The sequence below is a fragment of the Colletotrichum navitas genome (assembly GCF_030913465.1).
Source record: "Colletotrichum navitas strain CBS 125086 chromosome Unknown LY79scaffold_68, whole genome shotgun sequence".
NCBI lineage: Eukaryota > Fungi > Ascomycota > Sordariomycetes > Glomerellales > Glomerellaceae > Colletotrichum > Colletotrichum navitas.
In genome coordinates this window covers 27,159-54,281 of record NW_026850614.1, presented here as the reverse complement: position 1 = coordinate 54,281, position 27,123 = coordinate 27,159, and the positions used below count along the sequence as shown (strand labels likewise).

The window sequence follows — 27,123 nt, the reverse complement described above, 5'->3', positions numbered from 1 at the left end:
TTTTCCCTCAAGCGGCCATAGGGAGACGCTGCACGCGCGGGAACTGGAGGGGGGGGGAGGACAAAGGCTTGTCGCCTGTGATCCACGATGTCTGTGCTTCCCGACGTCTGTGGCGGAGACCACTCCGGCCCCGAGCAAACGAGTTTCAGCTTGCACTTTGGTAGATGGTCACTTGTCGGCGACTATTGGTCCGGAATATTGTCCATCTCGGGTGTTCTCAAGTTGGGAAGACAGAAGCGATGCTGCCAAGGGCATAAGTTCCATGCCATACTCCTGACTGGTCAAGGGGTGTAAGGGTAGGAAGAGCCGGATGACGAGAAGAAGAAGAAGAAGAAGAAGAAGAAGAAGAAGAACAAAGATACGAAAAAAAATGAAAAAGGTCCGCCCATGCAGAACCTCGCCGAGAATCCACACACATGAGATTCTTCACCTTCCTTTTACCGTCTCGTCTCTTCTCCCGCTCAGGTTACGGGCCACAATGCCTCCCGCAGACATTCAGCCAAGAGGTGACCCTGAAAATCTACTAATAACGTAGTAGATTGCCTTGGCTAAGAACTTTGCGGAGTGGAGAATCGAGACCCCTTGTAAATCGTACAGGTAAATAAATTGCAGAATTTTTGTCTGGCGCACTACCTAGCTATATCTCCCAGAGCCATGGCCCCTTCGGCAATAGGCCATCCAGATTTGAAGGCTCTAGCACCATGTATTAGTCCCACGGGACGGACCTATGAGCATTGTTTTCCAAGGGGTCCATCGTTAGATCATTCCACTTGGTTTTCTTGTCAACGGACTTCATCTCCACCCCCATGTGCCATGACCTGACTTTTGGCCCTCGTCCAGGACTGTTCACCAACTATTCTGATTTTTTTCGTAATTTTTTCTAATCATACGATGGCAGACAAATTTCACAAGATTCGGTAATGTCGGTTGCCAATTAGACTTTTCATCGTGCATTGATAACGCCTCGTTCATGCAACACCGCGGCACAGCACACCCGATACACCCTCGCCAGTTGCAATTGTGTGGTTACCTGAGTGCCGGCCAGTGTGTTGTTTCTCCTTGGGTAATAAATAGATTCGGTGAATTGCGTCTCCCGTGTCATCTCTCAAGTGGGCTATTACTAACAATCGTCGCATCAAATAGACTAGCGTTTCGTAATGTACTCCGCACCATAGTATCCGTACACTGAATCTCTCCTCCTCTGGAAACCGCAGGGTAATAGTAATTATGTTGCGGTAGCGACCACGTTCTAGTCTCGCTTTCGGTTCCAACCATTCTCAAAGGCATCCAAGGTTCTGAATGGTGACAGAACCGCGCGCGAATATTCTCTCAGCGCCCAATTCTCCTTCACCCGTTTCCGACAACACTACCCAATGGCCAGGGTCATGTGTCAAATGGTTCGGTATCGTGTTGAGAGTAATTCGCGCATCTTCTGGAAGCCAACCCTGTCATTCTACTTGGCAGGACGTGACTGGTATTGTGGCTTGCTACCGACGGCCTCCTGAATAGAATGTAATCCGTATGTCTGTACTCGGCTTGGCAGTTTATTAGCTGCCTAGAGACTAGGGCTGTTAACGAGCTGATATGACAGCGTCTGAGGCCCGTAGTCTAGCCCTGTCTTTACCAAAGCGAGAACTGTCACGTAACAAAACAATACCGTTAGTTATATAGGCAGTAACCACACCTATATATCTCGTGACACACCCCCTAGATTTTGACCTAAGAAGTCAGATCTAACACTCTTTTGCAGTAGGAAACCTAGTTAGGTACATCTCGCTAATCATAGGTGGTGTGGACTGTACATTCCCTGGGGATTTGGGATTTTTGGCCAGGAGTCCTTATCGCCCTTAGACAATTATAGGACTTAAACCTATATAGTGTTTAAGGTACCAAGCTGTTACAGCACTTTGGCTATTATAGCATAATGTTAGTAGAGCTAGGCTTATAACTGTCATAAGTTAGAGCACCCGGCAGGGCATTAGAGAATTCAGGTCCAAAAGGCTTAATTCTATAAACATGACAATGAAAAGAATGGTCCTATACGGGTGAGATGTACGAGTAATGAGTGAAACGCCAAGTGATCGGCCCATGACAATACTATTCCAGGCTGTGGAAGATGGTTGTAGCTATCGTGACTAGAACCCTACTAGCCGAGAGTGGCTGTCAGTGAGAACCTCTCGGTATTAGACCGGAGGGATATACCTTGCTCCATGTGCATCAATATGATAAAGTTCTACAATTCGGTAAACAGCGAATGAAGAGGTCTCCAGCTGCGTAGAGTCAAATGCCATTTACAAATACTTCAACAAGTAGAAGTATCTTACCACTTGGACTTTACACGCATCTCTTGATACCTACATGGCCAGGTAATTCATAGACAGAGTTTATAGTCGCTATAATGTGACTTGATTACTGCTACGATATGTCGTGAGCTACTTTGCTTCCCGATCCGGTGGTTCAGTCCCAGAGACCGGGTTTTCGTGCCGCCGGATACTTTAAGAGTTCCTGAGTCAATTCGAGATAGGAACACGACTAGGTAGTTAATCGTAATGAATCGAGTCCCTAGGTAAGAGTCCTAGGTTCATGTTTGAGAGGACCTCCATCCTTATGATCACCCCTCGAAATCAATATTCCAGTCATTATTTGCCCAAATCGAGCGAGACTCATCTCATTCTTAGTCTCTTCCACGGTCAACTACCGGTTGTATGAAGGAGGCTGGCCGCTTTGACACTAAAATCTATGAGAGTCTTTTCTATTTCAGAAAGAAACAATGCCATAGATTCCTAGAGATAGCTAGGACGGCGTCGCAGTCTAAGTCCAAATGAAATGATAAAAAGACCCTTAAACTCTATCCAAAACGAGTGGTGTCAACATCTTCCAAGGTATGCCTGTCAGTTACCACTGGACTCTGGTACGTATTGCTCGACCACTGTACCGAGGGTTGCAAGCCAGGTTTAGTCGGCCACGCCTGACTGCAAAGCCATGCATCAAGTTTAAGTCTTTTCGGTGCACGCCATTCTCACACGTAGCTTCTATTCGGACTTAAGGTCCGCCGTCAGACTGCAGTCACCAGAATCATGACACTCAATGGGTCGGTCGGTCGGTTTATAAAGATGGCATTGCTATGCTATCAAACCATGCAAGAGTGAGAAAACAATGCTTGGTACTTGTTTTCTCGGATCTTTTACTGCCCTTGCTGCGTGCAGGCAGCATTCTCGTGCCTGCAGGAGTAATACTCTGCAGCCCTTCATAGGGTGCGGATGTGTGTTACAGCCTATCAGAGGCTGTTCTTTAGTTGACCTAGCTATCAGTAGAGAGAAGCTATCAACTGGCAAGAGGGAATCAATCCTGTTCTCTCTCCCATTTCTTTGGCTCAGCCATCTTCATTGCCCAATGCACCACGGAAGGGATGGCATTGCTCACGGATTAGTTTTACCAGTTTAGGAGGTTTCACAACTGGACGATCTACGCGGCCGATGTAGCCACAGTAAGTCTTTATGATTGACTCCCATCAGCTTCATCGTACACGCTAGTACAAATCGGGTCAATAATTGCAGAATAACGCTGTAAATATAGGTAAAGATTAAGTTTGCTTTGCGCCGCGATTCGAATTGATTTCTAGGATTGAATGAAACCGATGGTAAGTCCTCCAAGACATCGGGCGTAGACATGGTACAGGTTATTACTCAACCCAAACTCGGAACACATAATCAACACTTCAGCTCAACAGCTATATCGCTAGAATTGTGAATGACACTATTCAATACGACAATGTTTTCCACAGAATAATCTAATCGGTATTATTCGTTTGAAATGAAATAAGTACTCTCGTATTAAAGACTAATTCTAATGGTATCTTTAGCTGTGCGCTGTCTCTGGCAATGTTGGTGTATGTACAGTAGGGTGACTCTCAAGCCTGCTGATGGTTAACTGCCGACCACAGTCCCGCAAATCGGCGAGGCTTGGCTTTACAAAGCCGTATTCTTGAAGAGCTTCTTCGGATGAACGGGATGCTATCTGCGGTGGCATTTTGAGGTAGACGTCGGGCAGGCTCGAGTCGACGGGATTGCGGTCGATGTCTATGAAATTGCTACCACAACGATATATGTGAAGCAAAGGTCTCAGCGTCGGTAAGCAACAGCATATGACGGCACTATCCAAAATTAGTCCAAATTCGGTTTTGCTTTTCTTTTGGTAATAGGACTGGGGATCGGCTTACCAATACGCCTCCAACCCTGTCCATATCATCAAATCGACAGTTCCCCAGGTGGGATCGGCGTAAGTGAAACTTGTCACCTTGATCAACCGAATGATGGTGACAAAACAGTTGCTATATGGAAAGCTATCATAAGCTCTTGTTCAATTAAAAGAGGTACAAGCCCCTTTGCTGAATGTTTTAGGAACTGGGTATGACCTACAAGCCTCCAAAAACAAAAGACGATATGAGAAGAGCTTTCTTTATAGGAGACATCGTCAGTCTCATGGCGTACGGTATGGGAATAATTATCAGCACGAAGTCCGTCACAATGCTGCCGACTGCAATGCTGATGTAGAGTTTGGACACATCAATGCAACTCTTGTGGTTGGTCCAGAAATTCTGAACTGGGTTACACGCAAGAATGGTCGGTAAGGTCTAGCATGGAGATTAGCGCCCGATTGGTACGTAGTGTCTCGTTGGCACCTATAGTGGACAATACGCAAAGACAACTGCATTACTTTCCACAGCCACGCTTAATTCAAAGAGGATGTGGAATTCTGAGGGTGATGGAAAAAGGGGAAAGCTTACGGCGTAAACCGCCCACATCCCAATGAAAGCCATCAGACCGGCTAGGTAGAACCTCGCTTTGAAGAGTCCAAATATACGGTTATACAGAACCACGAGCGACATTCGTGCGGTCGATAATCCCAGGGGATACAGTATTTCGTTGGCGTAGATGGTCTGAAAAAAGCGCGTTATGTTCGTCGGGTCCTCCTCCTCAACGACAATCGCATGCCTGCCCAGCCCAAATTTGAGCCAGAGCATCGTCCCGGTAAAGACTCCTGCTACGAACACCTTTTAACTCTGGTGAGTCGGATGCTCCGACGGATATTCATTTCTGAAGCGCAGGAAGACTGGAAAGAGTGCGTGATCGCCACCAAGGGGTCTCAACTCACCAGCGAGGCCACAGCTAGCCAGTCGTCCCAACCGATCTTTCGCCCCGAGTGCCTCGCGGCGGCCAGGCGCGCGGCTACCGACAAGACTGACAGGACGAAGAATGCAGTGTGAATGCTGAAGACCTCGCCAGACCGACTCTCGGCCTTGAAGGCCGCGAGCTGTTCCGGCGTCATATCAGGAATGCCTTCAGACATGTCCAAGAGGCCTGGATAGGGTATCCATAGAGGCGAAGTATCAAGACTCTGGCGCTTTGTTGAAGTGAAGTGAACAAAGATCCAACAGGTGAGCGAGATTGCTGGGGTCTTAACATTAAAAAAGCACTAGAATCATTCTTGGTCCGAAGGAGAGGAAGGGGGCCAACATGTCTTAAAACGCCGTTTTGGCAAGCGAGCTAAACAGAGTTTGGCAAAGCGTAAGATAACTTGCAACGGAAACTTTATGTATGCATCCTTCAGAATAATGAATCTTAACAGGAAGCTTATTTTCCCAACGGCCGAGCAGTGCAGACGCAAGTAAGTGTGTTAGTATACTTGTGAGTTGGGTAATTAACCCATAACGTAGCACCTTCGTATGTTGTCGTTACTACCATCCAAGTAATACTATGAGATCGTTGCCGAAATAATACCGTTTCCATGTTTCCGCTCGGGAGTATGGTTTCAGCTGGCAGAACCCTAAACGTGATTCGACTCGTTCCATAGCCGATGTATATTCTTTCTAAGTTTGGGCGAAAGCGGGAAAGCCAAGCTTGTTCGTCCGCTAGGGTGCATGTGCACAGTGCCCCCTCCATTGCCGACCAAGGGCTCGCTCAACTAATATGTTCTCGAAAATTCTGAGATTCCCAGTCTCTGGAATTGTACAATAAAGCTAGAAAAGTATGGGACGCAAAAATTCCGTGTCACTGTTCAAGACGATGCTTGGTCAACAGGCACCCCGTCGACACGTGTAATAGTCAAAAGAAAAAGCTCGGTGCCACTAGACAGGTCAAAGAGAAGTCAATACAGGTCGGCAATTGAAGATAAGTGGGCAAATTTATTGGTTGCCGTGATGTCTGACTCGAGCTATGGTAACAGGTAAATTGACGATCCCTTTTAGTATTTGCACAGTCAACCCGCCACCACCGCCACATTACTCTATAACACAAACATACCATATTTCATCACCCGAACCAATCTAGCCAACTTGAATCCCAACGCGGACCCTAACTACTAACCCTACAGATCTCTATAACACGTGGAGTTAGTAGTCAGGTTGGTTAGGGTTCGGGTTAGGACTTGATAGGTTCCGGTGATGGAATATAGTATTTCCTCTCGGGTGAGCTTAGATGCCGTACAAATACCAAACGGGGCCTGTTGATCTACCCGCTATCTGAGATAAAACACATGGACCACGCTTGGCTCATGGGGTTTCGAATTCCTCGATTACAAATGCCAAGCGGGAACTGACGCGTTGAAACAAAATATGGATTTTGATAAACATGGCAAACATGGCGAATGGAAACAGCATCTGCACCCGGCACTATCCCTTGTCCCGAGCGAGAAAATCTGAAACTTGGGAGTTAACAGGAACGACCACGTTGGTTGGAGACTCTCATGTAACTAGTCATACGATACATGATGCAGCTCACGTCACGCACTCGGGGATAGTAGGCATCTGGTCTGTTCTGAGGCGGCCATAGATTGGCCTTGATTCATCCAGCGATTTGTTCCACCACACTGACGGGTGCGATGAACATGCCAGACTTTGCGAGATATTACGTCTCCCTTGTTTTAGTATGTGTAAACTGCCAAGACCTTCGAGAGCGGGGTAAGAATGCCGAACCTAGGCTGGCTGGCTTACCCGGCGGCGCCCGGATCATATGCTGACCACGAACTCGGCCCGCGTCGTGCATTCGCTGCAGTTTAATTAATGGGGCTCACCCAGCTTCAAAACGCGAGGTGCTTGTCGTGCCTGCTATGCCCCAAGTCATATATCGGAAGTCTATGTAAATGAAACCGCAAATATCCTCAGAAAAACACATCACGGAGCCGTATGGCAACCGCGCGCCCTTCGCAGAGCCGTCCTGGTACAATGCCCTGGCCTCACCGTACTACAAGGCAAGCCACCGTCGGGTGCGCGACCATGTTCGCAAGTACATCGAGGAGCATATCTCCCCGAACATCCTGGATTGGGAAGAGAAGGGGCATGTGCCCGACGAAGCGAGGCTCCACTATGCGAAAGCAGGGTTGATATATCCAGACTTGCCCGAAGAATACCGTCAAGGCGTCCCGTTGCCGGGGGATGTCCCGGCTGAGGGTGACGTCTTTCCACGCCAGCATATGGACTTTGTTATTTCTGACATGAACAGAATGGGACGTTTTCCACTCTCTCGTCGTGAGCTACGAACTGAGTAAAATATGGGCAGCCGGCGTCTCGGCCGGCATGTCCGGCGGGTCCGCCATCGGGGTTCCTCCCGTCATCCACCACGGCACGGATGAACAGAAGAAACGCTGGCTTACCGGCCTTTTTACTGGCAAGACGAGCTTCTGTCTGGGCTGCACAGAGCCTACCGGTTGGTTGAGCGAATCTCGCAGGGAATTTTCGCAAAAAGAAAAGCACTGAGACTGTGCAGGTGGCTCAGACCTGGCAAACCTAAGAACCACGGCAATCAAGAGCGAAGATGGCAGTCATTATGTGGTGAATGGACACAAAGTAGGTCAAACAGTCAGTATTTTCAAGGCCGGGCTTGGTATCTGATGGAGAACAGAAATGGATCACAGGCGCATTGCGAGCTACTCACATGACGACTGCTGTGCGAACCGGAGGCTCGGGGACCTGCGGCATCTCCGTCCTTGTTATTCCCCTCGACCTTCCGGGAGTGTCCCGACGCAGGATCACGAACAGTGGGTGGAATGCTGGAGATAGCACGTGGGTGACGCTGGACAATGTAAAAGTACCAGCGGACCACCTCATCGGGCAAGAGAACTCTGGGTTTCATTACATCATGACAAGTACGTCCCCGTGGCTCCCTCGCGCGATCATCCGGGGAAGCTCACTTACACTGTCGGAGACTTTAACCGAGAGCGCTTCATCCTTGCAGTCCTCATGAACGGACAAGCCCGGATCTGCCTCGAAGACGCGTGGGCCTACGCCATGGACCGTCACACGTTCGGCAAACCTCTGATGGCTCATCAGATCATCCGTCACAAGCTCGTGTCGATGGCGCGCTACGCCGAGTCGCACTGGGCCTGGCTCGAGCAGATTGCGTATCACGCCCAGGTGACGGGATCGATGGGGACGGAGCTGGTTTCGAGAATCGCCTTGGCAAAGGTCCACGGAGGCCGTCTCCTCGAGCTTGCGAATAGGGAAGCCCAGCAGATATTTGGTGGCGCGGGATACCAACGAGGCGGGGTGGGGATGAGAGTTGAGCAGATCAGCAGGGACTTGCGGGTGAACATTGTCGGAGGCGGGAGCGAGGAAATTATCTCGGACTTGGCTGTGCGGCAGGAGATAGGCGCAGCTGTGAGCCGAGGCGCCAAGCTGTGAGATGGTGTAAGAGCCAAGTTTATTTTCTATTCGTATTCATTACTTTCAGCTTTCCAGTTCGTCAACAAGCCTGTTGGTGACAGGTAGGTGACAGGTAGAGGTAGCTAATCATATTTGGCACAGGGTCAGAACAAGATCCTCATTGCCGCACCGACGATATTGCGAGAGATGCTCCGCAGTTTCTAATCTGCATCGCTCGACTGTGTTTACACATTTATTGGGTTGTTTCCTCTTCAAGAGCACGGAGCAGACGCGGCTCTATGCGACCAAACAAACATGCATGCATGCACATCTCTGCAGACAAAAAGCGAAGATCTCAACCGATGAGATGGAGTTTAACCATTGAGTCTCCCCGAGGTGGGCTCGAACCACCAACCTCCAGATTAACAGTCTGACGCGCTAGCCAATTGTGCCATCGGGGATGTTGAGATGCTATGTGTCTGGTGAATTGACGGCTTGCGGGATTTTCGGGAATATGGAGCGCACCCTGTGGGCCATTGCTCGTGTGTGGAGAAGGGTGGTTAAGGAGCCGTGTTGGCAGGGTTCATGAATCACGGAGGGCCTGCTGAAGTCGAAGGACTCGATATTACTCCGAAATACGAGGTTCGAAGAACTTCTATTGATGCTGATTGGAGCAATAGTAGCAACTAGTATGGTGATGGCTGATGTTTAAAGCGACTGGTGTTGTAGGTTTTCGATTCTGTCCTTTGCTTTAAAGGATAATTCTTAGTCAAAGAGTATTTGAACGTTTGAAAACATGTACTTACTATTTTCGTGTCATATCATCCTGGCCGGCTGTACAACTGGTCGTCGCATATGCTGCTTCGTCTTGCCTGTTGAGGGAAGTTCGCAGGTGTGAAAGAATCAAGGTGAAGGTCTTCGGTGTGAATCGGTGAAGACCGGGTGGGTCGGTACGTACCGCCCCACGTGAGAGCGCATCAATGTTCGACCCTGGCGATTGGCTGGTCGCGTCTCATTTTCATATTCTCACTCTGCTTTCAGCATCGTCCGTTGTCAGCCTCAACAACCCATTTTTTAACAAATAAACAACACCAAGAGGAAGTCTGTTCGTCATCCATAGAGAGAATCCTCTACAATGTCAGACTCATCCGACGAGTCTGGCCCCGAGGGAGCTGGCCTTGTGCAGAATGATGCCTCCGACTCCGAATCGTCCGGCAGCGACTCCGGAGCCGAGAACGGCAACGGCACTGGCTTCCTCGACGTTGAGGCATCCGAGTCACTCGGCGGCGACTCGGACGACTCGTCGGATTCGGACTCGGATGACGAGTCAATCCTGGGCGAAGGACGACGTCGTGCGCCCCGCGTCTTCTTTCCGGAATTCCGCAGGCTTCCCATCGAGCTGCGCCATCGCATCTGGCAGTTCTTCTGTCCGGACCTCGCTCTCTTCCCACGCGTTCTTTCTTTCCAGGTTGTCTGCTCGCCGAAGCAAGATAGTATTTGGGAAAGCGCGACCCTGGAGAACCAGACCGCGGCGGCGAGCGCGATGCTCGCCGTCCACCACGAGAGCCGCGAACTAGCGCTCAAGGCCTTCCCGGACACACTGGCCATCCGCGAGGGACGCCGGCTGGTGCGCTTCCACAAACAGCGGGATGTCGTGCACCTCAACAACCATAAGAAGAACTGGAGGCACAACATGAATGTCCCAGGATTTTCGGAAAACGTCGTGAACCTGGCCATGGACACCGACCTAGACCCATGGGAAATGCGGCTGCTCCTTGCGTTTCCTAACCTCAGGAACGTCTTCGACCTCACCTGGCACAATGACCGCCACATACCGCATAGGATGCGCTGGTGCACCTCGGACAGGATCCACCGCTACGAGATCGAGCAGCTCCGGAAGAACGTCCACACTGGCGAAGACCTGCACTTTGTCTACTGCTGGCCGGACGTCGAGAATCACCGTGACTTTGCGCAGGAGAAAGCCGGGATGACGGAACGGTTCGAGGCCGCCATGACAGAGGTAGAAGAAATCAGAGAGGAGCGCCCGGACTTTATGGAGGACGAGGAAGTCGCGCATCTTGGCGAGATCGACTATTGGCAGATGATGTGCTTCGGCTGGGATGCGGCGGACCGATTCGAAGCCTTTGTGGCAAAGCATGGGGCCGCCGACGGAGACATGCCCGCAGCCGATGATTCTGGCGATGATGAGCAAAGCGGCACGGAAGAATCCGACGACTCGTCTGATCAGAACGAGTACGAGAGTGAAGGTATCGACGACGCCACAATCGACGGGGAGTCGAGCGATGCAGACGAAGACGACTTGGTGATCGACACGCGGCAGGCAAGCGACGACGAGGACGACGAGGGCGGAGCATCGGATTTTGGCGGATTTTCCCCGCTGAGAGACGAGGACGGCGGCATAATGGTGGACGGCTCGGGAGCCGCGGCCCACTTCTCTAGTCCCGAGCCGGAGTCTGGCGACGATCGACCTCGGCCGGGTGGCAGGCGCGCGCGGCAGGTCGTGTCCTCGGACGATGACGACGACGACGACGACGACGAAGAACCAGGCAAAGGCAAGGTAGAAGAGCCCTCGCGCGGCGCAAGTCGTCGCAGCGCCGTGATTCTTTCCGACGACAACGACGACGACGACGACGAGCAGGAAGACGACGGAGCACCGTCACGGAGCACCGGCCGCCGCAGCCGCGTCGTGCTCTCCGACGACGAGGGCGATGAAGGTGAGGCGGCGAAACCTGCGCGGCCCTCCGGAAGACGGGCCCGAGTGCTACCCTCCGACGACGAGGACGAGGATGAGGACGAAGGCGGCGTCGACGTCCAGACGAAGGGTGGCTCGGACGATGGAGGCGAGCGTGTGGGCGCGGGGGGCAAACCCCTCTCCCTCGCCGAAAAGCTCGCCCGCAACCGCCGCGACAACCCGGTGTCGGACGAGGAGGAGGACGAAGAGGACGAGAGCGCGGAGGATGAGGAGGACGAGCCGGCGCCGCCCGAGAGGATGTCTCTCGCCCAGCGGCTCATGACGCACCGCAAGCGGAACCCCGTTGAGTCCGAGCCCGAGTCGGACGGGGGCTCCGAGGGCAGCGTTGTCGACAGCGAGGATGACGTCGACGACGAGGATGAGAGTGAGGAAGAAGAGGACGATGAGAATGGCATGTTCATGAATATGGCGGACGAGGGCGAGTCCGACGGCGAGGGAAATGAAGAAGAATACTAGGTTTGATGGACTGAACCATTTTAGAGAATTCTCTTTTTTTTCTCGTTATACACTCAAAACTACGGCCCTGGGCACTCGAACTCGGGCTAGAGACTTCAAGGCGTGAAAAACCGGTCGGCATAATTGGGCGCGGTAGGAAGGGCGTACGGATTAGCCGTCGAATTTGGTCAGCGAATAATATCAGGATCCAGCCCGGGGATCTACTCGGTCGGGGATTAGAAAGCAAACCGCCTCCTTCGACGCCTCATCCTTTTATTACTGTCAGTCCTCGTATAATGCTGATGCGATGAAGGGGCAAAATGGGAGAGCCGCAAGTGGCATATCGGCCGAGTTCTTGTATCCAGGTGGCGTGCCGTAGATGCATGGTTGTTGGCTAATTACTAAGTTTGAACCATGTATAAATGCATCCGTGACTTATTGCCCGTAATGGCGGGTAGAAGGAACGACACATGGAAGGTATAGGAGAGGCGAGCCCAGGACTTGTCTTGAGCCTGTCTTTATATGACGCGTCGCCATCAAATCGTGACTCTAAGTTATACGGTTGTCCACCGAATATATGCTTTGTGTTAGCCGTGTCGTGCCATCAGTCGGTCATGAAGCGCTTATACAAACAACCGCTTACACTTTCAGATGGTCAAATAAATGCAGGCGACTGGATTTCGCGTTACAGGTATGGATATCGTGGCACGGTGTTCATATCCACACAGGATGATGAGACGATATGAAGTTTATTAAGGACGAACACATCAACATGCACGAGACGAACCAATTGCCCGCCCATCCATTATCGGCACACTGCGACTGAACAGGGCTGGCTGGATCTAGGCAGGAGGGGCACACACGATCGGGAAGACGGCTCGGGAACAGCAGCATCCTGCAAGCAAATGTGGGTACGCGATGCCCCTCTCTTACATAAGCTAGGATACCGGGATACATAGCTAGGATAAGGAACCTATCGAATTTCGTTACAGCGACAGCCGGTACAGATGATCAACCCCTCGCCCACATCGGGCATAGAACTACTATAGATACCATAAGCAGCCGTATTGATGTGCACAGAAAAGAAACCTGCGCGAGGCGGTTGCACTTGAAGAAACGTAACATGCATGGTATGGTTCTAGTGTATGCCACCAACTGGACTTTCCCCCGCGGCCACAAGGGTCGCTGCTTATCGGGGGGGGAGGGGGCGCGGGGTTAACAGGCAGTAGCGTTAACGGATCCGGCAATCTCTTGACGAGCTTACGTAGCTTTCGAGACGAGACAGGACCGACATGCCGCTATCTACTCAGTACTTGTATCTTGGATTCTGCACCTTCCCCCCAACCTCGCTTATGCGCATGATGGCGTGCCGCATGTATCGACGAGATGGCGAAATCTGCAACGCTGCAAGACGACATCGCACCTGTTCAATCTTGCACAAGGCACGACTCCGCCGGCCGGCGCGAACCAGACAAAATGCCCGCCGTCACCCTTTCCGAGACCTCGCCCTTGCTTCTTCCTGACCCGATCCCGTCACCACGCCCAGCCGCCGCCTCCGAGTCCGACATGGCTTCGAGGTTTGTCGAGGCCCTCTGGGGTCCCCCTTCGGTCCAGCGCTCGCTGCTTATCAAGCTCGACTTCACCGTCCTCATCTACTTCTCCGTCGTGTGGTTCCTCTTCGGCGTCAACCGCGCCAGCTACAACACGGCCTACATCAGCGGCATGAAGGAGGACCTGCACTTTCAAGGCAAGGTAAACATCCTTCTCGATGATGATGCACGATGCGGCCCTGACACCGCCGCCTCTCTAGGATTTCAACTACATGCACACGATTTATCTCGTCACGTATGCCGTCTTCCAGATCCCCTCGACCTCGGTCTTGACCGTCTTCAAGCCCCGCTACGTCTTTGTCGCCGCCAACACCGTTTGGAGCGTCCTCACCTTGGTCACCTTCCGAGCGAGCCACGTTTACCAAGTCTTCATTCTCAACGCCTTTGAAGGTGCCTTCTCGGCCATCGCGTAGTGAGCCCCCGTCCTCATCGGATCCCCCCTCCCCCCTCAATCGTGGGAACCACAGGCTAACAACTGCGCCAACCCAGCGTGGGCGCGCACTTCATCTACGGCTCGTGGTACAAGCAATCCGAGCTCGCCACCCGCGCCGCAGTGTTTTGCGCATTTGGCAACCTCGGCAACATGGCCGGCGGCTGGATCCAGGCAGGCCTCCTGGCCTCTCTGTCGGACGGCCCCATCGCTCCATGGCGGCTCATCTTCGTCGTCGTGTCATGTGTCACCATCCCGTTCGCTGTTTTTGGTAGGCACTCCAACCCCTTCTGAGCCGATGCGGAAGGCTGACGTCCTCAAAAGGCTGGTTCGCGATCCCCGACCTGCCCGAGCACCGTACGGCCAAGTTCCTGACTCCCCAAGAGAGAGAACTCGCCGTCACCCGCCTCGGCCGAGCAAAGAAGACGGCGTGGGACCTGAGCGTGTTCCGGCGCGTTCTCCTCAGCTGGCAATTCTGGCTGCTTCCCACCGCCTTCATGCGTAGGTTTTTTTTTTTTTTTTTTTTTCTTTTCTTCTTGGCCCATTCCGAACATTGCTGCTGACATAACGAGCACAGTCTACTCCCTCAGCGTCCAAGCCATCGGTAACAACGTCATACCTCTCTGGATGGCTTCGCGCGGTTACAGCCTCATCCAGCAGAACAACTACCCGACCGGGACCTACGCGGCCGGCATCGTCGCCACCTTCATCTACTGCGCCGTCTCCGACAGGCTCCGCTCCCGCTGGGAGGCGTCTCTTTGCATCGGCTTCACCTTCGTCGTGAGCAGCGCTATCCTCATCTCCGACCCGCCCGACGCCGGCTACTTCTTCGCCTTCTACCTCATGGGCACCACCTACGCGCCCCAGGCCCTCTGGTACTCGTGGATGGCCGACCTGACGGCCCACGACTTGCAGCTCCGCGCCATCACCACGGGCTTCATGAACTCGTTCGACTTCGCCTTTGTGGTGAGTGCGATCCCCCGGGCGCGGCAGCCCGAGTCTTTTTTTTTTTTTTTTTGTTTTTTTTTTTTGTTTTTTTTTTTTTGCAGGTGCTGACGAGAAAAACAGACGTGGTGGCCGCTCATCTTCTTCCCCGTGACGGATGCGCCCAACTACCGCAAGGGCTACATTGCCAGCTTGGTGACCGGCGCTTTAACCATACCAGTGATCTTGTTGATTGCCTTCCTCGAGAAGCGGGGACGCAGAAACGGGACCCTTGGGAGTGTTCACGACGGAGATGCGGAGGTGGCGCCAGAGTAGTCTGGCAGTGCGGTCTGCAAGCAATACCTTGGAGCTCAAGTACTGCTGATCTCTGCCATTTTCTGTTTGTTCGAAAGCTGGTTGGAGCGCTTCATATTCACATTTAGACGGCAAACATAAACATCTCAGGAGACTGTAATCAGTCATAGGGACGGACACATATAGACAGGTTTAGAAGAGGATGATCTTCAATAGAGAACTAGTACATTTCGAAGACCCGAGTGCGTCCGCCACGCCGCACCGCAGCCGTCGCCGCCGCCGCCGCCTCTACCCGGCTACCCAGCCCCCAGCTCCGCCGCCCACGCCGTAGGGTCGGCGGACGCCACGATAGTGAACGGGCCGCTTGCCGCCGTGTACGCGCTCAGAGCGGCGGCCGCCTCGCGGACGGCGACCACGACGTAGCTACCCGTCCCCTGGAAGTCGCGGGGCACCGTCCACATGCATGACACGACGGTCTGGTTGCAAACGTCGGTGGGCACCCACCGCCAGTTGTCACCCTCGACGGTGTAGGTGAAGTTTCTCGCTGTTGGGTCCGTTGCGAACGCGCCGTAGTCAGCCTCGCGGCTGGTTGGGAGGGGAGTGGAGGGGAGGGGAAGCAGAACGCGTCCCGCCGCGGGTGAATAGGGGTTGGAAGGGGGGAGGCAAACTAACAGTAAATGACATCTCTGAACCCTTTCGCTCCCGCCGCAGCTTTCTCGTCGTACTGGGCGTCCTGGAGCCAGACGTTCCAGAGAGCGGCGGTGGTGCTGGTATAGCTGCTCGCCTTCCCGGCGAACCAGCTCAGCAGGACGGAGGAGTCGAGGTGGTACGTGTCGTTCGTCGCGGGCCAGAAGGCCTTGCCGTCCACCCCATCGCAGTAGTCTCTCGTCGACAGGCGTCTGAACGGAGAGCCGACGAACCACATGTCTCAAGGGGTCGGCAGCAAGGGAACCGGGAGAGGCGTCGGGGGAAAAGAAAAGAGCGAGCAGGCCCAGCGCTGAGAAACCCCATCTCGGTACGCAGAGAACATGGCTTTTATTACACGCGTGGGGCAGGCTGAGGGCGTGAGCTGCCGGTCTTCACCATCTCAGCCGCACGTTGGCTTGGATCTGGACCCTCGGCCGTCCTCCAATGGCGCGTGCGCCACGGCTCTAAGCATACAACGGGTTTCTTTCTCCTCGAATAAGCATATCTGTGAGAACAGATCAATGGTCTGAACGTTTGCAATTTCTTGGCCGAACGGTTATCTCTCTGCTGACAGCGGGCCGGTTTGCATACTTGAGATAAGAGACTGTGTTCTTGCATTATCTCCCTCTTGCAGTGCCGTCAAAGTCCCGTTCGTGACCGGGCAGTCCGTGGGGGATCTGATACGATGTATTTCACTCCGAGACGGCCCCATCCCCTGAGACTGAAGCATCCTCGGTTCCGGTTAGTCGCACGATGCTTTTCAATCCTTGGCGGACTAAACAGCGGCTCTGCCTCGTCCGTTTGCGTCCATTTCTCTGCTGCCCCCGAACCCTCACAAAGCCAGTCTAACCGAGTATGGCAACGGGTTCAAAATACGGAAGGAAAGTGTGGCCATTCCAATTGCACGTAGAGAACACTACGGAAGGCAGCGTTGTTTGCAACTTTGGTATTAGAAGGGTTTCGTACAACGCGCTATACGTATTGTTCCGTGAGCATAGTTTCAAGAAAGATGTTGAAAGCGTGCAGTGTACGTGAGCCTTTGGCAGTGCAGTGCGCGGCGTGCTGACAGCTAAGACCCTCTAAAGCAACACAAGATGGTCCTGACTAGCCTTGAAGAGCACCACTGATCAGAGGAGGAGTCCTGATCAAGGCATCTTCAAAGGGGGAGTAGGGTAGTGGAATAGGGCGGGGCGATTCAGAGATTGATTTAAGACGATTGGAAGTTGGAAGACGGGTCGACGGGGAAGAGTAGTTAGTCCGATCGAGTGAAAAGCCCATATAAGGGAGCCCGATCGCATAGATAGAACAACAACGAACTTTTCCCCTTCCTTTCCAGACCTACCTTTTGCCCGGGTCAGACCATAAACCTTTCAATCAGTGAGCTGATCGAGCGTGATAACACAAGACGATTGGGAGTTTTACCCTTCTGATCGCGACAAGACTTCCTCTGATTAGACACTCTCCTCCCGTGATCGAGACAGCACTTGCCTCGGATCCGAGAGACTGGATGTTCCAATCGAGGCAAACCTTGGACCGATCGAGGGAGCATCTTGTGTTGCCTTAGAGGTTGTTGGTGTTTCTCTCTAGATCACCGCACCGCTTTGGTCCCTTCTACCCTACACCTTTCCAGTAGGTGAAGGGTTCCAGGGTTCTTGTTTTATCACTCGCGGTTATGAATCAAGTAAGAAAGGCTGTGGGATGGTATCAAGGGAGGTCTAAGATGACAATTAAATTGCTTCTCAAATTGTGTATGTCGTCCTCTTGATTAGAGCGGGATATCTCTATCCCTACATCTCCGACGCTGACCACGCTGCTTATTAATCTATAACAAAGCGTAAAAACCATACCCGCCAATCAAAGCTAAGTCTAGCAACCCCACCGCCATTTCAACATCGTCATTGATTTACTCATGCCTACATTCCCTGTGGAAGAATACGCACGCTGCCCTCAGCCAGTCGGAGTGCTAGAAAAGCCAATACAGCACATATCTAAAGTTACAGATTCTCTCTCCTAGCCAAAGTTGCAGTCGTGCTAAACTCGGCAGGTCCTGCGAAGAAAACAAAAAAGCAACTTGTCCGCCTTGGCTGGCTATTGCGTGAAACGGAAACGGTAACACTTGGCAAAAGTCCGTCAACTGCAGTTCGATAGCATTGCCATTACTGGTATACCGGTAGACTTACCGGCAACGTTGCCAAGAACGCGATGCTCAGCCCTGTGTCCGTACAACACCGCTCAATGGGGGCTGAAGTTAGACCCGGCTTTTTCTTTGCTTTTTTTGTCTTTTCTAACCCCTCCCTCCCCTTTTACTTGCTTTTTCATTTGCCACGTGAAACCCTTCGCCCTGTGGCCGTGAAGGTGGATTATCCACGTGTTGTCCGGTATGGGAAACCCCTGCAGGGCATGCTCTGCCCCGTTCTGGGTAGAACATGCGACGTTCGCAGTTGTCCTTGTCCAATGATGATTGTCCATCCAAACGCAGACCACTCGAACGGTATTCAGTACACGATGGCTATTCCGTTGGCTTATACACGCGTCTTTACGAAGACTTTGAGCTCTCGGGATTCCACTGGTTACCAGTCGCACCACGGTCACTGGATCGTGCGTTGGGTGATACGATCCGTTCGGAACTGGCGGATCTTGGATCAACTTACGTGCAGAGACCGAGAGAGTGTATTAGATAACTCTTACTACATCAACTTAGCCCTGCGTATTAATAGAAACATGGGATGAACCCCTAGGCCGCCTAGTTGGCAGACTAGAAGGATTACCATCCTCTGGAAACTTGTGGGTACACTGCATCGCCCGCGCAACGTCTTCCCGTCCGGGAAAGGCCATCCAGGGTCTCCGTACGGGGCGGCGTAGTGCCGAGGCCGTATGAGCGCAGAGCTGAACGCCGGTTCCTTGGCTTGCATGCTTGAGTGAACCATGGCTCTATTCGCCGCAATCAAAATAAGATTGGATTCCTAGTTGGGAAGGTGGGGCTTATTCGAATGGGAAATAAGCTCCGTCTCCCCACATCGACTGCGACGCTGCTTCAAAGCCGATATCCGGTCGAGGACGGCTACATAGATGACGACGGCCCGTCGCCTGTGTCTTCCAAAACTCCATCATCATCAGCTGCAATACACTTTCGTTTTTTTTGAGGGGTTCGTTTTCAGTATAATAAACAAAAACGATACTGTCAAGATGCCAGTCAAACCGGCCTGCATCCCGCAGTTCGAGTACCAGACGGCCTCGCTGAATGGCGTCACGTACAACTACATACACGCAGAGCCGGCGGGCAAGGTTGTCGGCACCATCTTCCTCATCCACGGATGGCCCGACCTGTCGATGGGATGGCGCAAGCAGATCCCCTATCTGGTCTCCCAGGGCCTCCGGGTCATCGCCCCGGACATGATGGGCTACGGCGGCACTGACGCACCCGAAGATGTCGGCCTCTAGTGAGTCACTTGCCGCGCCAACCCTTTAGGGAATTCAAGTTTTTCTTTTTCCTTGGGGGACGATGTGGCTGACCCTGTCGAACCCAGCACCTTCAAGCGCGCCTCAGATGACATTGCCGCCCTCGCCAGCCACCTCGGCGTGTCGCGCATCATCCTGGGTGGACACGACTGGGGCGGTGCGGTGGTCTACCGCGCCGCCCTCTGGCACCCGGAGCTGGTCGCCGCCTTCTTCGTCGTCAGCACGCCGTTCGCGCCCCCGCGCATCACCTTCGTCGACCAGGCCCTGGCGCTGCCCACGCTGCGTTACCAGCTGCAGTTCCGCACCGACGACATCCAGGACTACATCGGCCCCGTCAACGCGCAGAACGCCACGCGCGTGCGCCAGGTCCTCAACACCCTCTACGGCTCGCTGCTCCCCGACGGCGCATCCGCCTTCAGCTCGAGCGGCGACGGCCTCGCCCTCGACGAGCTCGACGGCGTCACCAAGGACACGCCGCTGATGGCCACGAAGGAGCTCGACTTCTACGTCGACAACTACGCCGCCGACCCGTTCAACCGCACGCTGAACTGGTACCGCACCGGCGAGCTGAACTGGCAGGACGAGCTGGCGCTGCTGCCGGACGGCGGCGCCTACGCCGCAAAGTACGCGCAGCCCGCGCTGTACATCGGCGGGTCGCGGGACACGGCGCTGCCGCCAATCCTGTCGACGGGCATGGAGGTGTACTTTGACAGCCTGGCCCGGGGCGAGGTGGACGGCTCGCACTGGGTCGTGCGGGAGAAGCCCCAGGAGGTGAACGGCCTCATCGGCGGCTGGTTGGCCGGCTCCGTGCTGGGGAACCTGACCGTCGGCCTCAACCTGACGGCGGGGATCGGCGCCCTGGCTATGCGGTGAACACGCATGGCCAAATCTGGTCGCTGGTCCAGAACGTCATTTCTCTCCCCTTATTAGTATCTGGTGCATGGAGAGCCATGGTTCAGCCACACGGCTGTCACCCACCCCCGTCCGACTCTACTCTGTGTGTCTCCTGCGAGATGCCAACGAAGCGTAACGCCGACATGGATTATGACCCCTCTCCCGCCCTCTCCAGCCTCAGGGTTTATGATGTCTCAATGACTCTTACCAGGCTTTTCTGGCATACCATATTTGGCTGCGCCCTTTACCACCATTGGGAAATGAGGACAGAGCCTATCTCGGTGTGGGCAGTAACAATGAGGTTTAACTTTAAACCTTTATTCATGAACCCACCCAGATTATGTATATAATATGAGAGCAACAAAAGCTGCTTCGGAACACTACAACAGAGTTCGCCCAGATGAGCGCGCGCCTTGGGTGACAAAAGATGCATGGGAGAGAGAGCAAGATTTTGAAGCATCTGGCTAGTTGTGAAGTTGTGCCCCGCACGCTGTTGACCAAGACGGGCACGGTGCTTGGGGATCGTCATCCTGAGGTGGCTAAGCAGTCATAACTATGCCGAGGTCTGGTGTTGCCTTGCCCAAGAGATATACACGCCTCTATACCTATTTGAAAACCTGCTTAAATCCAGGCCTGCAAGCCTCAATTCCTTGAACTACGTGTGTGGGATGAACGGGGCCAGCCATGCGAACGCATCGGTGCTCTCGCGCTCTGAGATTTGGGTCGAATGTAAAGTGACTCATTAACCCCCATGATTTTGACCTGATTGTTGAACATGATCACGTCGTGATCGTCTCCTTTAGGCTGGACCTGGCACAACGATGAATCGAAGGCAAAATTGCCAACTGTATCAGACAAGAAAAAAGATATTTGCTGTAATACTAAGTTTCGATGACGTAGAAGATAAATGTCATAATATATAAGCTACTATTACTGCCTACATAACTAACAGTGTTATTTTATTATATAACAGTTATAAGCCTAGCTCCTACCTACTATATACTATAATAGTATATATATTAATTTAAGTGTAGTAACTAGCTATAGATCTTAAGCACTATAGGTTTAGTTCTTATCAGGGTCCCCTAGTTAAAAATCCTACTGAGTCTATATAGATCTTTACTACCTATAATTAGCGAGATGTACCTAACTAGATTTTTATTGAAAGTGTGTTTAGATCTGACTTTTAAGGTTACATCTAGGGGGTATATTATAATATATAAGCTACTATTACTGCCTATGTAACTAACGGTATTGTTTTGTTATGTGACAATAAATAAGTAAAATGTGCTTGGGAGCATGCAAAGATTCATCCATTCTTTGACTTGTTAAGCTAGACGGATGCAAGAGGTCATTTGTCTGAATCTTGCCAAGTTGCCATGCTGGAATCCCGAAGCGTGTGATTGTATATGCTGCTCCGGGGAGCTGGTTGAATAGCGTCGGTAGAGACTAGCAACAAGAGCGAATATAGAGTCCCCCGAGAAGTGTCCAGGGAACTAACACACATCTCAAGTCACGCCAACCTTTTCTCGGACCATCCAGAGCCTCCAGACATGATGGGGGCCGCCGTCTGGACCATCAGCAGCTTGTAGTAAAAACGGAATCATAACTCGTTATTCATCAAAGGTATCCAGCCTTAACATCATGAAGCAATGGTATCAGCCGAGTAAAAAGAAAACGCCACAGAACCGTCTCCAAATCACCTCCCCCCCCCTTTCGTCTCGTGCCTCGCCGCGGCCATCACCAAACCCGCCCGTTGAGCAACCTACTCTCCCACGGCTCTTCGACCTAACCCGCCACTTAACCCCCTTCAACCATGCTTTCCAGTGACAGCCCCGACTGCGAGAGTCTCGATCCTCCCCGAGTACAGTCTCATGAGGTGGCACACAGGGTCCCCCCACACGACCTGCCGCAGCTCCTGGTCCGTGACCGTCTGTGCGATGACCCCCTCGTCCAGCCGCTCGGCCACCGTCTTCCGGTCCTTGATGCCCGCCCTGGGATCGCCGCTCCGGAGCACCACGATCCGGCCGGGCGAGCTGAGCGTGCTCGGCGGGAGGTTCCACATCGGCTTGCTCCTCCTCCTGCTGCCGCTGCCCCCGTCCCTCTCCGAAGAGTCTCGGGACCCCTTGGCCGCCTGGGCCAGCGACATCTTGCTCGCCTTGGCCGCCAGCCGGCTCCCCACGTCCGCCTTCTTCTTCTTCTTCTTCTCCTTCGTCTCCCTCTCCTGGCCCCCGCCGACGACCAGCGCCGAGATGGCCGGCTTGCTCTCCCTCTCCCTCGGCGGCGGCGGCGCCGCGAACAGCTCCAGCAGGCTCTTCACGTAGGCCTTGTCGGCGCGCGGCACCGGGTCCCCCTCGTTGACGAAGGTGAGGAACAGGCTCTTGCGCAGCTCGGGCCGGTCCGGCCGCTGCAGCGGCAGCAGGCTGACGGGCGGCGTGCCGAAGGTGACGCAGTGCACGCGCTTGAAGCAGCCCGTCAGCACGTTGAGCTCGCTCTCGGCCTCGGGCGACGTCGACAGCATGTGGGCGTACAGCAGGCTCGCGACGGCGCCGCCGGCCGAGTGGCCCGTGATGAGCAGGCTGTAGGCGCTGCGGCGCGGGTCCTCCTCGAGCAGCTGGCGCAGGCGCGCGGCGACGGGCCGCACCGTCTTGCGCGCGACGTCGAGGAAGCCGGCGTGGCACGAGTTGCCCGGGTCGTCGAGGAAGCCGGCCGGCGGGACGGGCTCCGCCTTGAGGTTGACGGCCCAGTCCTGGACGCTGGCCGAGCCGCGGATGGCGAAGACGATGGTGCCGACGTGGTCCATGGGCACCGACTTGATCACCATGGCCTTGGTGCCCGTCCTCCAGTCGGCCGAGACGTGGGCGTCGCGCTCGGCGCCCTTGGGGTTGTCGTACACGCGCTCGGCGTACTGCGCCGCCATGCAGAGGATGGGCCAGGTGGGCATGTATCTGGCGTGGATGTCAGCGGTTTTTTTTTTTTTTTAATCCCTCTCTCTAAATTCACTTCTCTCGTGAGGGAAGGGGGGGGGGTTGCTTCTTACAGCCTCAGCGGCGGGAGATTCATGGCCAACCTCGAGTTGGCGTATAACTCGACCTTTGCGAAGTAGTTCCCGGAAACCACCGACGGGGCGACAGCGGTCGACTGCCCCTTGGACAACGACGACGACGACGAGGAGGAGGAGGAGGACCCCTTCTTCTTGGTCGTCTTCCTCGCGTCACCGTCCTGCTGGTACGAGAACAGGGCCTTCTCGTTACCCACGAGCCTCTCGCAGTCAATGAGGGTCATGACGTCATTGAAGCACCCGGCGATCTGGTCCATGCAGACGGCGGTGGAACTTATGAGCTGCGCGGCGTGCGGGTGGAAGTTGGGCTCCTCAAGGAAGTGCGGCGACGCGAAGTCCTTGGCGATGGTCACGACCGAGCCGGCGAACTTGTCGAGGCCCAAGGGGCAAGGGTTCGCCCCAACGCCAGCGTGGGACGCTGCCGCCGCCGCCGCCGCCGGCGGTGCGGTGAGGGCGAGGTGGGAGGAGGGCGGCGGCGGGTGAAGGTGGTAGTGCTGGTTCACGACGATGGGTTGGGGGTACGGGCCCCGTTGGGGGTGTTGAGACCATCCCTGGGGGCGGTGTTGTTGTTGTTGTTGCTGCTGAACCTGCTGTTGATGTTGCAGCTCTTGTTGCGGGTGGTGATATGGAGGCGGGGGATGGTGGTACTGTGCCTGGGGCTGCCAGTACGTCGGTGTCTGCGTCGTCGACGTCGCATACCGTGGAGGACGTGGCGGCGGCGGCGGCGGCGATGCGTGATAGTGACCCGAGGCGTTTACCGGCGCGGGCTTGACCGGCACCGGCCCGGCGGCGGTCTTACTGACCTTATTGCGATGGAAGAAGCCCATCGCGACGGGGGCTTTCAGACTCCTTCACAGATTGTGGCGTGCATGCGCCGTTCACGCTGCCTCTAGGTCGAGTTCTTATTCACGGTTGGCGAACCCTGGTCCTGGAAATCCCTTCCCTCGAGTCTTGGCGTGAGGGTGGATTTATACAAGGAGTTGAGTCGGCGGCGGAGCGGACCGCACAAAGGTTGGCGGAAAGAGGGCAAGAAGAGGTCTAACGGCCGGTGGGGGGATTTGAAGAAACTGGGTTTTCAGCTTACGGGGAAACGCCAAGGCGGACCGCGAGTGAAGTTACGAGAGAGCGACACGAGCAGGTGTCCGTCTTGTGTACTACGCAGCCGGGTGTTCGGCGACTCGTGGGAAAGGCCTACTGGGCTTTCCAGCCTCAAGACTGCTTTTCTAGACGTCGTGTCTCAGTCAGAAGGGGGGTGACCTCGACAAAAGGTAAACCTTGCGCAGATGGAGGCGTCCGTGATGCCTCGCCCGCCAACTGTACGTACGGGAATAAGCAAGGTTGGCGATGTTGGGCGACGGAGTCCGGGGTGGTGACGCGTGCGTAACAAAGCGGCGGATCCAGCCGAACTCGATGTCGTACGATTTCGGAAACACTGCGCCCTCCTCCAGTGTTTCTTCTCTCTTTCTCTGCCTGTCAGACCGGTTGCGTTTGGGATAGACGTAGAGGGAAGAATCGACGCCTGTGCGGAGGGGGTCCGCCCGGTGTCGATCTACCGCGGTTTTGGGGCTTAGACGGAAGGTCGGGAGGGATGTCCCCCGGAGGCGGCGTTGATCTTTGATCGGACGGAGGAATATGCAGAGACGCGGGAGCTGACGGCCTCCTTGAGGAGTCGACCAGGACTTGCTCGTCAGCATAAGATAAGGGAACTGGGGAGGATGGAAACCCAAAAAGAGACCAAAAATGAACAATCAATCTAGAGGAAACTGGGCCGACTCTTCTATTGCCGTGCCACGATGTGGCAAGGATAAGGGGAGGGGGGAATGGTTGTCATGTGTTGCTCTGGTTCGTTTCCATATGCTTTCCCTCCCCTCTATCAACTCCCGCTCGCGCCATCACTATCGGACCAGCCCCCCCCCTCCTCCGAGAATTCGATAAGTTGATGATTCCAGGCGAAAGGGGGTCACAATGGGTGCGCTAAGGAACCCGCCCCCTCCCACTTTGCAGCTCACCTCAAAGCCAAGACTCTCGTCTCTCCCTATGTGTTTGCGTGTTTCTTTCTTTCGCGCATATGAGGGTCAAGTACTTGTCCATACGTTCCCCAGTGGAACGGTACATCCGAGACTTAGACAGAGAGGATGGACGGGGGGAGCACCCCAACGGCGCGTCTGCCAGTCCAGCAGAAGGCCCATGTCTACGCCCTCCGATTCGTCACCCGCCGACCAGTCCGCCGTCCTCTTGCGCGCAGGGGCACCTTTTTTTGCGCTTTGCACCGGCGGCGGCGCCAGTCCCGCCCCGACCAACCAGGCCACACCCACCCGGTTGCATGACCCGGACTGGCGCTGCGTCTCTACCCTAGGACGCGACTAGGTGTCGGTAGTAGTCGAGAGGCGGATCATCCGTCGGTGGCCATTCGCCAGAGATTCGCAAGAGTCGCCTATTGGGGGGGAGGAGGGCCAGGGAAGGGAACTGAGGCATGAGGGATGGGCGCTGCATGTACCCCGGAGACAAATCAGCTTGCCTAGTCGTCTTTCCCTCGCCATCTCATGCATACAGAGCCTGTCTGCAATGGTACACTAACACGGACAGTATTAACAGACGAGAAGAAAAGAAGAAGAAAAAAAACAAAGCCGTCCATCGACCAATGCCCGACGAGCGCGAATCAGCTTCATATGCGCGTAGCCGCCGAGAAACGACGCTACCGCACAAGCGAACCCTCTCTCGCTCTATCATATCATCCCCCCCCCCCCCCCCCCCTGCTTGCGTTTTCTCCCCTCCTTGTCTGCATCCTGCGACCTCTGTTTGGTTTATCCCCCGCGTGTTTGGAGATGTCGTGTTCCAATCTCGTTGCGATGAGGGGCCTATTTCCAGGGCCCTCGGCATCTCGAGAAAAGACCACGTGAACCAAAGGAGCGGGAGAGAACGATTTTTGGCCTTTTTATTTTATTTTTTAAACCCGGATGGTTGATTATGCATGAAACACACACATACACATGTGAGTATACCCCCCCTCCCCCCCGCCGCCATGCGTTTCTCCTTTCTGCACGTCGAGCGCCGCCGGGTCTCTCTCGCCCCTCCTCCACCATCACCACCGGTATCACCGTTGGGATGAGGCAGCGGCGGCGGCGTAGAAGAGGGGGGGGGAAGCTTCAGCATCGGGGAACGTCAACATTCGTTGAGGACACCCGTGCACAGGAGCCAACCAACCCCTCCAGTACTGCATATTCCAACCGCCGACGCCATGTCGACGATGACTCAACGGCGGTAAACTTCGTCCTCACCTTGCCCTTGTCCCCTCTCCTCCCGCCCCTCTCCCGCGCATGGCTCACAATAAAATAAAATAAAAAAAATAAGGTTCGGTTCGCAAGACGCCATCGCAAAGGCGGCCCTGAGGCACGGAAAGCTTAGCATGCCCATCGGCTGCGCTGCTGCAGGCGCAGCGTCTATTTCCCACATGTCGGCCGTTGCTTTGGCTGGCGTGAACCCCCCCAGGGGGGGGGTCCTCGGACTTTCTAGGTTCATGTTGAACGTTGCGTATACCATGTCCCATGTCCACGAGCCAAGTTGATACTTTCTGCCCAGACCGCCGGCGTCCTTCCTCGCTTACACGAGATGGAACCCCAAATTACTCACACGTAAAAATACCGAAGAGGAAAAAATGTGTTTTGATACGGGCCTCGAAGATGGGGCCAACACGCGCCCCCACGGCCAAGATGAACTTTCCAATAAAATGATATGAAAAAAAAGAAGAAAAAAAATGAAGGAAAAAAAAGGCCACCACCACATGTGTGTACCGTCGCCGTCGCAACTGCCGGGATCATTGGTCCAAGTCAAAGAGATGAGACGAACTGTCAGACCGGTAGCGTTGCCTCTCACAGCAACAAGGGGGGTGAGGAGGGC

The 27,123-nt window shown here is 54.2% G+C and overlaps 9 protein-coding genes and 1 non-coding gene across 10 annotated transcripts; 4 read left to right on the top strand and 6 right to left on the bottom strand.

The window, feature by feature from the left end:
* Positions 1 to 3,825: 3,825 nt before the first annotated feature.
* On the bottom strand, positions 3,826 to 5,463 carry LY79DRAFT_638779 (uncharacterized protein). The gene is made up of 5 exons (XM_060562303.1): positions 5,155 to 5,463; positions 4,787 to 5,053; positions 4,419 to 4,633; positions 4,220 to 4,330; positions 3,826 to 4,153 (listed from the first exon to the last, which is right to left on the bottom strand). Exons 1-5 carry the CDS (start codon positions 5,347 to 5,349, stop codon positions 3,859 to 3,861), a joined length of 1,083 nt encoding a protein of 360 aa, XP_060410430.1. The 5' UTR covers positions 5,350 to 5,463; the 3' UTR covers positions 3,826 to 3,858.
* A 1,588-nt stretch (positions 5,464 to 7,051) lies between these two features.
* On the top strand, positions 7,052 to 8,817 carry LY79DRAFT_564486 (acyl-CoA dehydrogenase domain-containing protein). The gene is made up of 5 exons (XM_060558661.1): positions 7,052 to 7,447; positions 7,500 to 7,703; positions 7,764 to 7,843; positions 7,899 to 8,142; positions 8,202 to 8,817. Exons 1-5 carry the CDS (start codon positions 7,141 to 7,143, stop codon positions 8,675 to 8,677), a joined length of 1,311 nt encoding a protein of 436 aa, XP_060410429.1. The 5' UTR covers positions 7,052 to 7,140; the 3' UTR covers positions 8,678 to 8,817.
* A 208-nt stretch (positions 8,818 to 9,025) lies between these two features.
* LY79DRAFT_t210 lies at positions 9,026 to 9,099 on the bottom strand. Its single transcript has one exon. It is a non-coding gene; the product is annotated as a tRNA-Asn (tRNA).
* Positions 9,100 to 9,773: 674 nt separating this feature from the next.
* On the top strand, positions 9,774 to 11,867 carry LY79DRAFT_522919 (uncharacterized protein; the record flags this gene model as incomplete). The annotated part of the gene is made up of 1 exon (XM_060555485.1): positions 9,774 to 11,867. One exon carries the CDS (start codon positions 9,774 to 9,776, stop codon positions 11,865 to 11,867), a length of 2,094 nt encoding a protein of 697 aa, XP_060410428.1.
* Positions 11,868 to 13,322: 1,455 nt separating this feature from the next.
* LY79DRAFT_672564 (major facilitator superfamily transporter) lies at positions 13,323 to 15,146 on the top strand (the record flags this gene model as incomplete). Its single annotated transcript, XM_060564075.1, has 6 exons — positions 13,323 to 13,598; positions 13,657 to 13,868; positions 13,946 to 14,157; positions 14,211 to 14,387; positions 14,464 to 14,852; positions 14,955 to 15,146. The coding sequence occupies 6 exons, from the start codon at positions 13,323 to 13,325 to the stop codon at positions 15,144 to 15,146; spliced, it is 1,458 nt and encodes a 485-aa protein (XP_060410427.1).
* A 191-nt stretch (positions 15,147 to 15,337) lies between these two features.
* Positions 15,338 to 16,273, bottom strand: LY79DRAFT_345872 (uncharacterized protein). The gene is made up of 2 exons (XM_060552605.1): positions 15,798 to 16,273; positions 15,338 to 15,669 (listed from the first exon to the last, which is right to left on the bottom strand). The coding sequence occupies exons 1-2, from the start codon at positions 16,048 to 16,050 to the stop codon at positions 15,422 to 15,424; spliced, it is 501 nt and encodes a 166-aa protein (XP_060410426.1). The 5' UTR covers positions 16,051 to 16,273; the 3' UTR covers positions 15,338 to 15,421.
* Positions 16,274 to 16,703: 430 nt separating this feature from the next.
* On the bottom strand, positions 16,704 to 17,339 carry LY79DRAFT_564478 (uncharacterized protein). Its single transcript, XM_060558660.1, has 2 exons — positions 17,235 to 17,339; positions 16,704 to 17,179 (listed from the first exon to the last, which is right to left on the bottom strand). The coding sequence occupies exon 2, from the start codon at positions 17,088 to 17,090 to the stop codon at positions 16,917 to 16,919; it is 174 nt and encodes a 57-aa protein (XP_060410425.1). The 5' UTR covers positions 17,091 to 17,179; positions 17,235 to 17,339; the 3' UTR covers positions 16,704 to 16,916.
* Positions 17,340 to 18,998: 1,659 nt separating this feature from the next.
* LY79DRAFT_582593 (Alpha/Beta hydrolase protein) lies at positions 18,999 to 20,144 on the top strand (the record flags this gene model as incomplete). The annotated part of the gene is made up of 2 exons (XM_060560269.1): positions 18,999 to 19,252; positions 19,340 to 20,144. The coding sequence occupies 2 exons, from the start codon at positions 18,999 to 19,001 to the stop codon at positions 20,142 to 20,144; spliced, it is 1,059 nt and encodes a 352-aa protein (XP_060410424.1).
* A 1,831-nt stretch (positions 20,145 to 21,975) lies between these two features.
* LY79DRAFT_672561 (Alpha/Beta hydrolase protein) lies at positions 21,976 to 24,053 on the bottom strand (the record flags this gene model as incomplete). Its single annotated transcript, XM_060564074.1, has 2 exons — positions 21,976 to 23,113; positions 23,206 to 24,053. The coding sequence occupies 2 exons, from the start codon at positions 24,051 to 24,053 to the stop codon at positions 21,976 to 21,978; spliced, it is 1,986 nt and encodes a 661-aa protein (XP_060410423.1).
* Positions 24,054 to 24,260: 207 nt separating this feature from the next.
* On the bottom strand, positions 24,261 to 25,055 carry LY79DRAFT_345820 (uncharacterized protein). Its single transcript, XM_060552604.1, has one exon. It carries the CDS (start codon positions 24,918 to 24,920, stop codon positions 24,468 to 24,470), a length of 453 nt encoding a protein of 150 aa, XP_060410422.1. The 5' UTR covers positions 24,921 to 25,055; the 3' UTR covers positions 24,261 to 24,467.
* Between the last annotated feature and the right edge of the window lie 2,068 nt (positions 25,056 to 27,123).